At 48.4% G+C, this 16541-nt stretch overlaps 1 protein-coding gene across 1 annotated transcript in view; it reads right to left on the reverse strand.

Annotated features, from left to right (window-relative positions):
- MAPKAPK5 (MAPK activated protein kinase 5) overlaps positions 1-3123 on the reverse strand; it is a 108815-nt gene extending 105692 nt beyond the window's left edge. Inside the window, exon 1 of the mRNA XM_082243788.1 lies at positions 2928-3123. Within this exon, the coding sequence (XP_082099914.1) occupies positions 2928-2963 (36 nt within the window). The 5' untranslated portion in view covers positions 2964-3123. The remainder of the gene's footprint in view (positions 1-2927) is intronic.
- Between the last annotated feature and the right edge of the window lie 13418 nt (positions 3124-16541).

Raw genomic sequence — 16541 nt, forward strand, 5'->3', positions numbered from 1 at the left:
ATAGAGTCCTCACCAGCACAGAGCGCACTGTCCTGTCTGTATATAGAGTCCTCACCAGCACAGAGCACACTGTCCTGACTATATATATATATATATATATATATATATATATATATATATATATATATATATAGAGTCCTCACCAGCACAGAGCACACTGTCCTGTCTGTATATATAGAGTCCTCACCAGCACAGAGCACACTGTCCTGTCTGTATATAGAGTCCTCACCAGCACAGAGCACACTGTCCTGACTATATATATATATATATATATAGAGTCCTCACCAGCACAGAGCACACTGTCCTGTCTGTATATAGAGTCCTCACCAGCACAGAGCGCACTGTCCTGTCTGTATATATAGAGTCCTCACCAGCACAGAGCGCACTGTCCTGTCTGTATATATAGAGTCCTCACCAGCACAGAGCACACTGTCCTGTCTGTATATATAGAGTCCTCACCAGCACAGAGCACACTGTCCTGTCTGTATATAGAGTCCTCACCAGCACAGAGCGCACTGTCCTGTCTGTATATAGAGTCCTCACCAGCACAGAGCACACTGTCCTGACTATATATATATATATATATATATATATAGAGTCCTCACCAGCACAGAGCACACTGTCCTGTCTGTATATAGAGTCCTCACCAGCACAGAGCGCACTGTCCTGTCTGTATATAGAGTCCTCACCAGCACAGAGCGCACTGTCCTGTCTGTATATAGAGTCCTCACCAGCACAGAGCACACTGTCCTGACTATATATATATATATATATATATATATATAGAGTCCTCACCAGCACAGAGCACACTGTCCTGTCTGTATATAGAGTCCTCACCAGCACAGAGCGCACTGTCCTGTCTGTATATAGAGTCCTCACCAGCACAGAGCGCACTGTCCTGTCTGTATATAGAGTCCTCACCAGCACAGAGCACACTGTCCTGACTATATATATATATATATATATATATATATATATATATATATATATATATATATAGAGTCCTCACCAGCACAGAGCACACTGTCCTGTCTGTATATATAGAGTCCTCACCAGCACAGAGCACACTGTCCTGTCTGTATATAGAGTCCTCACCAGCACAGAGCACACTGTCCTGACTATATATATATATATATATATATAGAGTCCTCACCAGCACAGAGCACACTGTCCTGTCTGTATATAGAGTCCTCACCAGCACAGAGCGCACTGTCCTGTCTGTATATATAGAGTCCTCACCAGCACAGAGCGCACTGTCCTGTCTGTATATATAGAGTCCTCACCAGCACAGAGCACACTGTCCTGTCTGTATATATAGAGTCCTCACCAGCACAGAGCACACTGTCCTGTCTGTATATAGAGTCCTCACCAGCACAGAGCGCACTGTCCTGTCTGTATATAGAGTCCTCACCAGCACAGAGCACACTGTCCTGACTATATATATATATATATATATATATAGAGTCCTCACCAGCACAGAGCACACTGTCCTGTCTGTATATAGAGTCCTCACCAGCACAGAGCGCACTGTCCTGTCTGTATATAGAGTCCTCACCAGCACAGAGCGCACTGTCCTGTCTGTATATAGAGTCCTCACCAGCACAGAGCACACTGTCCTGACTATATATATATATATATTATATATATATATATAGAGTCCTCACCAGCACAGAGCACACTGTCCTGTCTGTATATATAGAGTCCTCACCAGCACAGAGCACACTGTCCTGTCTGTATATAGAGTCCTCACCAGCACAGAGCACACTGTCCTGACTATATATATATATATATATATAGAGTCCTCACCAGCACAGAGCACACTGTCCTGTCTGTATATAGAGTCCTCACCAGCACAGAGCACACTGTCCTGACTATATATATATATATATATATATATAGAGTCCTCACCAGCACAGAGCGCACTGTCCTGTCTGTATATAGAGTCCTCACCAGCACAGAGCGCACTGTCCTGTCTGTATATAGAGTCCTCACCAGCACAGAGCACACTGTCCTGTCTGTATATAGAGTCCTCACCAGCACAGAGCACACTGTCCTGACTATATATATATATATATATATATAGAGTCCTCACCAGCACAGAGCACACTGTCCTGTCTGTATATATAGAGTCCTCACCAGCACAGAGCACACTGTCCTGTCTGTATATATAGAGTCCTCTCCAGCACAGAGCACACTGTCCTGTCTGTATATATAGAGCCCTCACCAGCACAGAGCACACTGTCCTGTCTGTATATATAGAGCCCTCACCAGCACAGAGCACACTGTCCTGTCTGTATATATAGAGTCCTCACCAGCACAGAGCACACTGTCCTGTCTGTATATATAGAGTCCTCACCAGCACAGAGCACACTGTCCTGTCTGTATATATAGAGTCCTCACCAGCACAGAGCACACTGTCCTGTCTGTATATATAGAGTCCTCACCAGCACAGAGCACACTGTCCTGTCTGTATATATAGAGTCCTCACCAGCACAGAGCGCACTGTCCTGTCTGTATATAGAGTCCTCACCAGCACAGAGCGCACTGTCCTGTCTGTATATAGAGTCCTCACCAGCACAGAGCACACTGTCCTGTCTGTATATAGAGTCCTCACCAGCACAGAGCACACTGTCCTGTCTGTATATATAGAGTCCTCACCAGCACAGAGCACACTGTCCTGTCTGTATATATAGAGTCCTCACCAGCACAGAGCACACTGTCCTGTCTGTATATATAGAGTCCTCACCAGCACAGAGCACACTGTCCTGTCTGTATATATAGAGTCCTCACCAGCACAGAGCACACTGTCCTGTCTGTATATATAGAGCCCTCACCAGCACAGAGCACACTGTCCTCGGAGACATAAATGTCTGTATATACAGAGACAGCTGTGTGTATATAGAGGCCACATTACATTCCGCTCTTACCTTTATTGTTCTGTCCATGGCGTTGCTCTGCGACATACAATGACAGAGAGGTGAGTGAATGGTGAGCTGCGGGTCACAGCCTCGGCCAGTACATGAAGCTGCCGCTCGGGTCCTCCATACAATAAGACGGAGGAGGAGGGGGAGGAGGCGGAGGACCGGACACACCGGGGCTATGGAGAGACCTCCTCTAACTACAACACATTACCTCCCTATCGGCACGACCACAACAATGCCGGATTTGTTAAACGCCCACAAGGCGAAAGTCCCTCTAGGCTAGGGAGGTCGCGGCTTCCGGACTCCTATAATAAAACGTACACAATGGTAGAAGTGACTCCCAATGTGTATTGAAGACAATTGTGTGAAAACGAGACAGGCATTTTGCATGGGCACTTTAGCGGCGCGCCACACAACAATGAAGGACCCCTGTAAGCCCCATAGTGTGAGCCGCTGCTGGGAGCCCTTCAGAGCTGAGGGCGCACTCTGATTGGGTCATGGAGTGGTAATGCTTAGTGAGGGGTTTTGTTAGAAAGGAGGGTGAGTTCTCTGTCAGGGAGAGCTTTCACTCATCCGTCTAATGAGATTTATAAATATATCTATATATTTTAAAATCAAGTAACATTTTATTGAGATGTTACTTCCAAATACAAACAATTAGTACAATCAGAATGGTATAAATACCACCAATCAGTACACAACAGGTCAGAGTAACATTTAACATTGCAAATAATCTGGAGTTGCCAACCCACCACATAGATTCCTCCATCATTGTCACCTACAGCCCTAGTTGTAGACATCCTGAAAATGGGAGAGGGAGACCCCCTGCCAATGTGAGAGTGCCCCCTTTGGGTACAGACTGGAAAAGTACTCCACAGATTAAGAAGCGGGGCATCAGAGTAGTATTCTATCCATATTTAAGTCAGTTAGAGATGTAGCAACCTCCTAGGTAGGTACTAGGTAAAGTATATGTGTGGCCCTGTCTGCTTATCAGGAGGGCCTGATCTGTTAGTTAGCCTCTCACACGCTTCCAGGTTTGAGTCTGGGGAGTCTCCCCACTGTATCCAATGAGGGACCTTGTTGGACAGTGTAGGAAACCTAGCCAATAGCACACCAGGTTTTTATGACTGTCCCAGTGGGTGGGCATTGCCACAATGCATCCTGGGATTGGGAATAAATCCGGAGGGGGCATGTGACAGGGTGTCTTTTGGTGGGAGCAAAGTCCCAGGAAGAGGTGGACGGCTGTCTCTCCTCCTGCTGAAGTGAGGAAGGTGGTCCAGGCAGTCCGCCCAGGGACTAGGGGTTGAGCTGTGCTGCAGAGGATCCAGTGTGCTGACCAAGTGGAGCTGCTGCGCAGAAGACTTCTGGAAAAAACAGTATCATGAGTACTTAAGGATCTGCCCAGGGGTCTGCCTGAGAGAGGGCACCACTCCAGAGAGGTCAAGGGGATCAAGGAGCCAGCTAACCCAGAGTGTTGTAGTAAAGGGGTTGCCAAGTGTTAAGCCCTGAAGATTAGGGATAAAGGGGGCGCCAGGAAAGGCCCTGAAGTTGTTCAGCAGTACAGTCTTTTTCAAGGAATAGCTTGCCTTAGGAAAGGATTACCTCAGGAAGCTCAAGTGACTCTTTTCACAGCAAGTGCCAAGTGATTTAGCGGCTTAGCCATGACTAGCTCAACTCAGCATTAACCAGCATTTGTCCCTGCTTATTGTGCATAGTTCAGTTCAGTTGGAGTATCCCACTCATCCCTTCTCCTATCCAAGTTCCTAATAAAACATAAAAAACAAAGAAACTGGACTGGTCCTTGTCTGAGGTAAAAACACTTGGAAACATGTCAGAATGTTCTACTGTTGCTAATGGTAACCCAGGGGAACCCATCATCAACAGCTCCCTTGGGAGTAGTGCTACAGAGATAAACCCGGAGTAGCTGACCAACTCCCCCATATCTTCTCAAATTTGAAGGGGCTACCCTAGTGTTGATATATACATTCTTTAAAGCACAACAAGGTGACTATCTGTTCAAGACACATTTTAGATGTAGGACGGACTGGTGAGATCCAATGTAGAAGTATAAGCCTGTGGGCCTGAAATAATGCCATAGCAGCCGCCTCTCTTGGAAATTTATCCTGAATAGCGGCATCAGGTATTCCCAAAATACAATGTTTAGGTTCCACTGGAATGGAAACCTGCAGTGCAATATTTATAGTTGCAACTACTGTACCCCAAAAGCGGTGGAGCTTTGGGCATCTCCATATCAAATTGATCAAGTCACCTACGTCCCTTTCACACCTCTTACATAAAGGGTTTGGGCATAGACCCATAGCTTAAGCAGGGTACAATGAGTTCTGAGTAGTATATAAAGCTGAGACATTCTCTGTGAAACATTCAAAGAGTTTCCAGGGCCTCTTTCCATTGATCCCCCAGTATGCCTCCAACATCCTTCTCCCACTTGTCACAGGCCGAGCTAGGAAACCTTTCCAAGTATACTCCCAGAAGGTCAGCATAAGGCCTCATGTACAGTTGTATTCAAAATTATTCAACCCCCCCCCCCCCCCAATGCTGTAAAGGGTTTTAGGGAATTTAGTGTACATTTGTGATTGTATTCAAAATGAAATCCTACAAGGACTTCTTAAAGAACCATATGCAACTAGAATGACATCAATTGGTTTTGTAATACAGTAGTAAATGTTTCTTTTGTGAATTCTTCATTGACACAATTATTCAACCCCTTAAAGGCTACCAGTCTGAAGAACAGAGGTTCATTGAAATGTTTTCAATCAGGTATTGAAAACACCTGTGGATGTCAGGGAGCAGCAATAAAGCCTAATAAGCACCAATTAGGCAGCTTTAAAATGACTGTGATACTCAGCTCCTTCTAGACATTTACTGGTGTGGTTGCAAACATGGTGAAGTCAAGAGAATGGTCCAGGAAGACAAGAGAAGAGGTGATTACTCTTCACAGGAAGGGCAATGGCTATAAGAAGATTGCAAAGATGTTAAACATACTAAGAGACACCATAGGAAGCATCATTCGCAAATTCAAGGCAAAGGGCACTGTTGAAACGCTACCTGGTCGTGGCAGAAAGAAGATGCTGACTTCGACTGCTGTGCGCTACCTGAAGCGTAGAGGGGAGAAAAGTCCCCGTGTGACTGCTGAGGAACTGAGAAAAAGATTTGTCAGATGTGGGTACTGAAGTTTCTGCTCAGACAATACGGCGCACACTGCATAATGAAGGCCTCCATGCCAGAACACCCAGGCGCACCCCCTTGCTGTCTCCAAAGAATAAGAAGAGTCGACTGCAGTATGCCAAAAGTCATGTGGACAAACCACAGAAGTTTTGGGATAGTGTTCTGTGGACTGATGAAACAAAATTAGAACTGTTTGGGCCCATGGATCAACGCTATGTTTGGAGGAGGAAGAACAAGGCCTATGAAGAAAAGAACACCTTGCCTACTGTGAAGCATGGTGGGGGGTCAATCATGCTTTGGGGCTGTTTTGCTTCTGCAGGTACAGGGAAGCTTCAGCGTGTGCAAGGTACCATGAATTCTCTTCAGTACCAGGAGATATTGTATGACAATGTAATGCAGTCCGTCACAAACCTGAGGCTTGGGAGACGTTGGATCTTTCAACAGGACAATTGTCCCAAGCATACCTCCAAATCCACTAGAGCATGGTTGCAGATTAAAGGCTGGAACATTTTGGAGGGGCTATCACAGTCACCAGACTTAAATCCAATTGAGAACCTCTGGTGGGACTTAAAGAAAGCAGTTGCAGTGCACAAGCCTAAGAATGTGACAGAACTGGAGGCTTTTGCCCATGACGAATGGGCGAAGATACCCGTAGATCGCTGCAAGACACTTGTGTCAAGCTATGCTTCATGTTTAAAAGCTGTTATAACTGTAAAAGGATGTTGTACTAAGTACTAAGATTGAATGTCACTTGGGGGTTGAATAAAACTGATAATGATGTGAGCACAGAAAAGACATTTGTGGTTATTTCATTATAAATGTTATGTTATATTTGTCTGACCTACACGTGCCAATTTGATTTAATTGTAAGCAGGATGACTGAATGATCAAAATCAATGTCAAACTGGCCAAAAAAATCAATTTCAGTGGGGGTTGAATAATTTTGAATAGAATTGTACACTGCTGCTGATAAACAGATGTTAAAGAGCAGTTGGGCATTTTTTCAGCAGCTCCTGAACTCTCCTATATGTTATCTTATCTGTCCATGTACACTGAGTCATTTATAGTTGTTTAGTGGCATTTTTTTTTAAAGCAAAAAATTGCGTTCAGGACGGAAGTTTATTGGTATTTAAAACTCCAAATGCTTGTAGCAGCGTGCAAACATGTCTAAATGCAATAACTCGCTTTTATAAGCATTTCGTTTACAGGCGTTTTCAATAGGGATACATTTCTGACCATTTTACAATGTAAAAATGCTTAAAAATGCAAAGGGGCAAAAACGTGGCATGTAAATGCGGCAAAACTGACGTTTTTAACTGTCAGTTACCAGCTGTTAAGTTCCAGCTATCAGGAGAGGTTTTCAAACATCCCATGTACATGAAGCCTTACAGTTAGAGATAAAGCCTTTCGTGGAGCTAGATTGTTGCATGAGAGAGAAGACCTGAGTGGGCGAGAATTCTAATGCCTCCATAGACCTCTGGCCTTTAATAAAATGTTTCAGCTGTACATAATAAAATAGCATATTTGAGGGAATACCAAATCTAGACTGCATTTGCGAAAATTATATCAGTACACTATTTTAAACAATATGTTTAAGATGTGTTACGTCCATAGGGCACCACCTAGCAGCATAGTTACATAGTTTGTGAGGTCGAAAAAAGACACCAGTCCATCCAGTTCAACCTATGATGTGTGTGCATGTTTGCTGTTAACCGTACATTGTATACCCCTCTATGTTGTGGTCTTTAAGGTGCCCATCTAATAGTTTTTTTAAACTATCGATGATCCCTGCTGATACGACTGCTTGTGGAAGAGAATTCCACATCCTTACTGCTCTGACAGTGAAGAACCCCCTACATATTTTAAGGTTAAACCGTTTTTCCTCAAGTTTTAGTGAGTGCCCACGTGTCTTATTGTATTCCCTTTCTCTGAAAAGTTTGTTCCTTATGCTAGGGTTGCCAGTACAGTATTTGTACATTGATATCATATCCCCCCCTCAATTGTCTCTTCTCCAGAGTGAATAAGTTCAGTGGTTGTAGTCTTTCCTCATAGCCGATGCCCTTCATTCCCCAAATTATTTTTGTTGCCCTTCTCTGGACTCTTTCCAGTTCCAGCACATCCTTCCTGAGGACCGGTGCCCAGAACTGGACAGCATACTCCAGATGTGGCCGGACCAGAGTCTTGTAGAGTGGGAGAATAATCTCTTTATTTCTGGAGTGAATCCCCTTTTCTCTTACGTCCTCCGACAGTCGCCGCCTCCTCTAAGTCATCACAATTGGATATTGTCCACCTATCCGTAGGAATAGCTAGGCATATAGACTTAGTCAAAAGACAAAAGGCATTAGCATGTACACACCCACGGGGGCTGTCCCATCTGGTCAATACCCCCCCTGCATCACCACTCCCAACTCAGTTTTAGTTTGCCTAGCAATCAGGAATAGTCAGGCTCCCTTGTGTTGGGGCTTCAGTCTCAGCCTTCCTATATCTTTCATTTGATTTTCTTTGAAAAATGTCAGTTTTTTTCTCTCACTTTACTAGCTGTTTATTTTGTCAGCTTTAGAGTTAGTTATTCTTAGGATGAAGATGGATCATGCGGTGCTGGGATTCGGACTGGCCGCCCTGGTTCTCCAGGGCACAGAGGGTCAGATGGACCCCCAGCCCGCCATCGAGCGTTCAGCTATGGTTCGCCCTGGCACTATGAACGACCCATCCCTGTTCGCTGGAGGGATGCAGCCGTGAGGTGGCTACCTCACAGGACTCATCTGCGCTGCTGCAGCTTCATGTCCCTGGCTCACGGCACTCCCTGTCAGATGAGGACAGAGGTTTATCCGTGCATAGAGGCTCCCCCACGCCATCGGGTACAGGTAAGTACTTTTCTGGGTGGGGCCTCTGTCTGGGGTGGCAGTCTGTGTTGCTGTGTGTCCCCATGTCTGTGCCTGTGTGACTCCATGTACGATCCCTGCAGGGTTAGTTTTGTGCAAATTGTATGTTTTTTGCTGGGGGGTCCCTGTCCCTGTGTCACCTTAGGTGCATTTTGGGGGTGCAGACGTGCGTGTTGTGCGGCGACTGCTGCGGGGGTATGTTCGCGCGGTCCGCCATATTTTTTACTGCACATGGATATGGCCCCTCTGGGGCGAGTATACAGATCGTTTTTGGCGCCCTCCGCCGCCATTTTGTGGGCTGTAGAATGATCGGTTCGGCCGCATGTCGGCGGCCATCTTAGTGAAGCCTCCAATGCATTTCCTATGGGCAGCCATTTTCCCTTAGGTCTGGCTTATAGCCAGCCCCTTCCAGCAGCATTTCCTTTTCCTCTCAGGCAGCAAAGGACACAGGTAGCAACGATCTGCGGGCTCTGCACTGCATCTCTCTCAGTCTTCTTCTGTATACTGCTTCTGGCTCAGTTTCTTTCTCCTTTTGGGGGTCTTCATAGCTGTGACAGTAGCGGTGGGCTGCGCACTCCGCAGCGCTATTTAAGGATACAGTACATCATTTTTTGCACTGTTATTTTTTCTTGTCTTGAGCCATGGATTCTCAGGAAAGCAAGTTTCCTCCAGCTTTAGTGGGGGGCCCCAGTTCTCCTGTGGCTCCGCTGCGACCTGATTTAGCTGCTGTAGTTGCGACTTTAGTGGCAAATATGGAAATGCTGATGTCTGAACGGGCTGCGAGAAAACGGCCCAGGCTGTCTCTCTCTTCTGATTCAGATGGGGATATGGCTGCTGCTACTGCTGCTGCTGCTGCAAGCGTGCCCTTTTCAGGGTCCCGCTCATCCTTGGACCCCCCGGGGTCTGAGGGGGAGGCTGAAATTGAGGGTGTTGACACATCCTCCCCAGGGTCACCTGAAGAACGGGCGACCATGGATGAGTTGATTGTTTCTGTAAAAGAAACCTTGCATTTGGAGGATGAGCCCAATCCTCCGGGCGTGGTGTCCTCCTTTGGGACACACAGGGCCCGCAAGTCTGCGCAGGTTTTTCCCTGCCCAGCTGAATTTCATTACACTGTTAATGAAATGTGGCGCACGTTAAAACGTCCATTCGTAGTGCCTAGTCGGTTCAAATTGCTTTATCCTTTTGCGCCGGCTACGGAATCGCGATGGTGTGTGCCTCCACAGGTGGATCACACTGTGGCCGTACTGAACAAGGCTACTTTGGTTCCTACTGAGGATACTCCGGTTTTCCGGGATCCCATGGACCGGCGGTTGGAGTCTCTAGCCCGCCATTCCTATACAGTGGCGGGTTCGTTGCTCAAACCCGTTTTCGCGTCTGTTATGGTGGCTCAGGCGGTAGCTGATTGGATCAAGGTGTTTAGAAGCAACCTAGTGTCTGACGACGTGCCGCCTGCCCGACTGGAAATGGTGGACCAGATCCACCAAGGAGTCATGTATTTGTGTGATGCAGCCTTAAATGAGGCCCCCTTGGTGGCTCCCCTCTCGAGTGTCGCGGTGCTTAACCGGAGACTGATATGGCTGAAGAGCGGGTCGGCCGACCAGTCATCACGGAAAACAGTTGCTGATTTTCCCTATGCTGGCTCTCGCCTTTTTGGCGAGGCGTTGGATACCCTGGTGAAAGGCGTCACGGGGGGCAAGAGCACTATGCTACCCCAGAACCCGAAGAACAAGTCCTTCCGAGGCAAGCGGGGTTCTGCGCCTAGATCCACTCAGGGGTCCTTTCGTGCCTTTCGGAACCAATCCAAGGGCAAGCCCTTCAAAGCCCAGGGCAACCAGAAGAAGCCCTGGGCGGGTAAGCAGAAGACCGGCAACGCCGGCTCGGCGGGACAATCCGCCTCTGCCTGAAGGGGCGCCCTCACCCATTTCAGGGGTGGGGGGACGTTTGCGCAGTTTCCTTCAACCTTGGCTGCTCCGGGTATCAGACAGGTGGGTCCAGGAAATCGTTCGATCAGGTTACAAGATCGAATTCCTTTCCAGGCCGGCGGACAGATTCTTTCTCTCCAATCTTCATCTGCTTCTGGGTCATCTGCAGGATTTGCATCAGGCGGTGCAGGACCTGCTTGCTCAGGGGGTGATTGTACCAGTGCCTCACCGGGACAGGTTTCGGGGTTTTATTCGAATCTGTTCACTGTGCCCAGGAAGGAGGGCAAAGTGCGTCCTATTCTGGACCTAAAAGCGCTGAACCGCTTCGTGCGTGTTCGAAAGTTTCGAATGGAGTCTCTCCGTTCGGTTGTGGCCTCCTTGAGTCCGGGAGAATTCCTGGCTTCGATAGATCTGAAGGATGCGTACCTGCACATCCCCATTTTCGAGGGTCATCAGCGGTACCTTTGGTTTGCTATCGCAGAGGACCACTACCAGTTTGTGGCGTTACCTTTCGGTCTCGCTTCGGCTCCAAGGGTCTTCACCAAGGTGTTGGCACCGGTTCTGGGCCTGCTACGGGCCCAGGGCATTGCGGTCCTGGGGTACCTGGACGATCTGCTTCTGAGATCGAGAGCCAGCCAGGACCTTGTGGGCGACCTGTCCATCACGGTACAGACGCTTCAGGAGTTCGGATGGACCATCAACGTTCAGAAATCAGCGTTGTCTCCGTCGCATCGCCTTCCCTATCTGGGAATGGTTCTGGACTCTGCTCAGGCAAAGGTGTTCTTGCCGGAGGACAAGCTCCGGACTTTGCGGGACGAACTCAGGTCCCTCAGGGACAATCCGTCCTCGTCACTCAGGACCTGCATGCGGGGCCTGGGGTTGATGGTGTCGGCCTTCGAGGCGATTCCCTTTGCCCAGTTCCACACGCGGGCTCTCCAGACGGAGATCCTGGCTAGGTGGGACAGACTTCCTCAGTCCTTGGATCTGTTGGTGTCCTTGATTCGCCAGACCAGATTGGCTCTTCTGTGGTGGATCCAGTCCCCGGCGGTGGCGGAAGGCAAGTCCATCCGCCCGGTGGTGTGGACAGTGGTTACCACGGACGCCAGCCTGTCGGCTGGGGTGGAGTCCTGGGCAACCTGTCTGCCCAGGGCACTTGGTCGGAGGAGGAATCCTCCCTCCCGATAAATGTGCTGGAACTAAGAGCAATAAAACTCTGTCTCTTCCAGTGGTCGGACCGTCTCCAGGGCCTGCCTGTTCGTGTACAGACGGACAATGCTACCGCGGTGGCTTACATCAACCACCAGGGGGGCACCAGGAGTGCTCGAGCGGCCCGGGAGGTGACCGACATTCTGTCTTGGGCCGAGACTCATGTCCCGGCGATCTCCGCAGTTCACATTCCGGGTGTGGACAATTGGCAGACCGACTATCTGAGCCGCCAGACCCTGGACCAGGGGGAATGGTCCCTGCACCCGGAGGTCTTTCAGATGCTGTGTGCGAAGTGGGGATCCCCAGATGTGGATCTGTTCGCGTCCTGGCTAAACCGAAAGGTGGAAAGCTTCGTGGCAAGAACGCGCGATCCGTTGGCGGACGCCTCGGATGCGTTGGTGGCCCCTTGGCATCAGTATCGTCTGATGTACGCCTTTCCTCCGATTCAGTTACTATCCCGGTTCCTTCGCAGATTGGCCTCGGAACCGCACATGGTGATTCTGGTGGCACCGGACTGGCCTCGCCGGTCCTGGTACGCTGACGTTGTTCACCTGGCAGTGGCACCTTCGTGGCGCCTGCCTCTGCGGGAAGAACTTCTGTCTCAAGGTCCGATCTTCCACCCTGCTTTACGGTCGCTGGCTTTAACGGCTTGGCTGTTGAGACCCAGGTCTTGAAGGACAAGGGTCTATTTCCTGAGGTTATTCCTACCCTGATCAAGGCTAGGAAATCTTCCTCTGGTAAGATCTATTACCGTACCTGGAAGGCCTACTTCACCTGGTGTGAGTCCAGGGGGTTTTCCCCTCGTTCTTACTCGGTGTCGAGGATCTTGGCTTTCCTCCAGTCTGGAGTGGATCAGCGCCTGACGCTGGCCACAATAAAGGGCCAGGTGTCAGCACTGGCGGTCCTTTTCCAACGCCCTGTGGCGTCTCATTCCTTGGTGCGCACCTTGTTTCAAGGTGTGCGACATTTGGCTCCTCCTAAAAAGGAGCCTTTACCTCCATGGGACTTGAATTTGGTCCTGTCCGCTTTGCAGCGTGTTCCCTTCGAGAATATCAGGGAGATATCGTTGCCTCTGCTGTCGAAAAAGGTTGCTTTTCTTGTGGCGATCACTTCGGCTCGTAGAGTGTCGGAACTGGCGGCGTTGTCTTGCCGTTCCCCTTACTTGATAATTCACAGGGATAAGGTGGTTTTGCGACCACCCCCATCCTTCCTTCCCAAGGTGATCTCTGATTATCACCTTAATGAGGACATTGTCCTGCCTTCGCTTTGTACGAAGCCTAAACATCCGAAGGAGATTGCCTTGCATTCCTTGGATGTTGTTAGGGCGATCAGGGTTTACCTGAAGTCTACGGAATCCTTTCGGAAGACGGATTCCCTCTTTGTCCTTCCTGAGGGACCTCGGAAGGACATGGCTGCATCCGCAGCAACTATTGCCTAATGGATCAGACAGACCATTGAGCAGGCTTACGCCTTGAAGGAACGGGTTCCGCCCTTCCCTTTAAGGCGCACTCTACCAGGTCTTTGAGTACTTCCTGGGCCTATTGGCATCGGGCCTCGGTGGCCCAGGTGTGCAAGGCGGCGACTTGGTCGTCGGTGCACACTTTTTCCAAGTTCTACAAAGTAGACGTTCTGGCATCAGCTGATGCTTCCTTTGGCCACAAAGTTCTCAGTGCGGCTGTGCCATGATGGACCCTTTGTTTTTTCCTGGGTCCCTGGCTGTTGGCATTTTCTTTCCTGGGCTGTTGCTCCTGTTGAGCATTGTTTGTTGCTGTTGCCCAGTTGGTTCTTACAGTGCGTGTAAGATTCCTTTCTCTGATGTGGGTACTGCGTTGCCTTTTCTACGGTTGCGTCTCCCACCCCTCATGTCTATACTGCTTTGGGACATCCCAATTGTGATGACTTAGAGGAGGCGGCGACTGTTGGAGGACGTAAGAGAAAACTGAATTTTTGTAAAATCTTACCTGTAAAATTCCTTTCTCCGAGTCCTCCGACAGTCGCCGCCCCCACCCCTCTTTTTGGGGTTCTTATTACCTACTGCTATGCTACCAAACTGAGTTGGGAGTGGTAATGCAGAGGGGGTATTGACCAGATGGGACAGCCCCCGTGGGTGTGTACATGCTAATGCCTTTTGTCTTTTGACTAAGTCTATATGCCTAGCTATTCCTACGGATAGGTGGACAATACCCAATTGTGATGACTTAGAGCAGGCGGCGACTGTCGGAGGACTCAAAGAAAGGAATTTTACAGGTAAGATTTTACAAAAATTCCGTTTTTTTATACATGCCAGTATTCTGTTGGCTTTGCTTGCAGCGGCTTGGCATTGCATGCCACTGCCAAGCCTGTTGTCTACCAGTACCCCCAGGTCCTTTTCCATCCTAGACTCACCCAGAGGTTTCCCCCCTAGTGAGTAGCTAGCTTTTGTATTTCTGATGCCCAAGTGCATTACTTTACATTTTTCAACATTAAACCTCATCTGCCATGTAGTTGCCCACCTCATTATTTTGTTCAGATCCGCTTGTAAGGTTTCCACATCCCGCATAGAAGATATTGGCATGCTTAGTTTAGTATCATCCGCAAATACTGAGATTTTGCTAGATATCCCCTCCTCTAGATCATTTATGAATAAATTAAACAGGATTGGCCCCCGAGACAGAACCTTGGGGGACCCCACTTTCCACACCCGCCCAATCTGAGTACTCCCCATTAATCACCACCCTCTGGACTCTCCCCTAGAGCCAGTTCTCTATCCAGGTACTCACCCTATGGTCCATACCTACCTCCCTTAGTTTGTACAGTAAGCGTTTGTGGGGAACGGTGTCAAAGGCCTTTGCAAAGTCCAGATACACCACATCCACAGGCTTACCTTTATCTAGGTGGCAGCTCACTTCATCGTAGAAGGTTAATAGATTGGTGTGGCAAGAACGATTTTTCATGAATCCATGCTGATTACTACTAATAATACAGTTTTCATTACTAAAGTCTTGTATGTGGTCCCTTAACATCCCCTCTAAAATCTTGCAGACTACTGATGTTAGGCTGACCGGCCTATAGTTACCCGGGATATATCTCGGCCCTTTTTTAAATATTGGTACCTCGTTGGCTTTTTTCCAATCAGCTGGCATCATACCCGTCTGTAGACTATCCTTAAAGATCAAGAATAATGGTCTGGCAATCACCTGGCTGAGCTCTTTAAGAACCCTCGGGTGCAAGCCATCCGGTCCCGGTGATTTATTTATTGCATGCTGCAGCTTAAAGTGTTTGTGACCTAAAAAAAAAAAGAAAAAAGTGATCTCCTATTTCCTTTTAGCAGGTTAAACAGCACAGTGCTTGTGCTGTCTAATCTGCCCCTCTCTAAGCTTTAAAAAACCTGGCTGATCCTACCACTTTCTCTGTCCCCTCTGTGTCCTGACCATGATAATCATGGCTGCTGAGCCCTGATCACTGTGGTCAGCCTGCGTGCCTCCGTCAACCACAGCTCTCCTGTCCTCCTCTGTCCCCCTCACCCCTCCCTCCCTGCCTGTAAGCTCCGTGTCTGTGTCTTGCCTAACCCCCACCCCTCCCTCCTTCCTGCCGCTAAAAGTAAAGTTTAATAAATGTCAGTGGCAGCCCCTAAGTGTTTTTTATAAACGATGCCTCTAAATACTTTTTTTTGGAGCTACATTCGGGCCAGTCACGTGACTTGCGGCCTTTCTGCTTCTCCGATCCAGGGCTACAGCGGGAGGATCCGAGCGACCACGTGACCTCCCCAGCTGAGGTCAGAGGGAGATCTCTGCCCCTCCTACTGTAGCCCTGGGTCGAAGTAGCAGAGCAGCTGGGAGTCAAATGAATGTAGCTGCAAAAAAGTACTTAGAAGCATTGTTTATAAAAAAAATGCTTATACAGTGCATTATCTTTGGGTAAAACAGAGGGGCTGCCAGCGAAATAGGTTTAAAGGTAGCAACCACTTTAAGAAGTTCAGGATAGGTGTAATTATCCCAAATTGGGCTATTACTGATGTAGATTAAAAAAAACGAAGAGATTTTCAGTCACAACTTACCAACCAGCCAGCGACCAACCGAATTGACCTGTCTAACAGTGTGCGTTAAAAACAGGGGTCTGGTTGCACACATTTGCAAATACATGCGTAAGCTGCAGGCCCCGACAAGGCATCCTGTGATCTGCAGTCCGCCCTTCCAGTGCTCCTTACCACTAAGACCAGTTATAGGTGGAGGCGGTGACCACTTTTTGCATTATTGATATCCATATTGAGACAGGCAAAGCACTGACACCTTTGCCGCCATTGTGCGATGTGCTGGGTGTTCAGTGTGACCCTGTGCCTTTAAGGAGGGGTGGGCTCCCTCTAGTCACCTGTCCTCCATCTATCCCATTAAATGCATGTGCTCTCATTCTAGAGACTCTTTAAATTGTAGAGTTAGGGACTG

The sequence above is a fragment of the Pelophylax lessonae genome (genome assembly GCF_965119305.1).
Source record: "Pelophylax lessonae genome assembly, chromosome: 1".
Classification (NCBI taxonomy): Eukaryota; Metazoa; Chordata; class Amphibia; order Anura; family Ranidae; genus Pelophylax; species Pelophylax lessonae.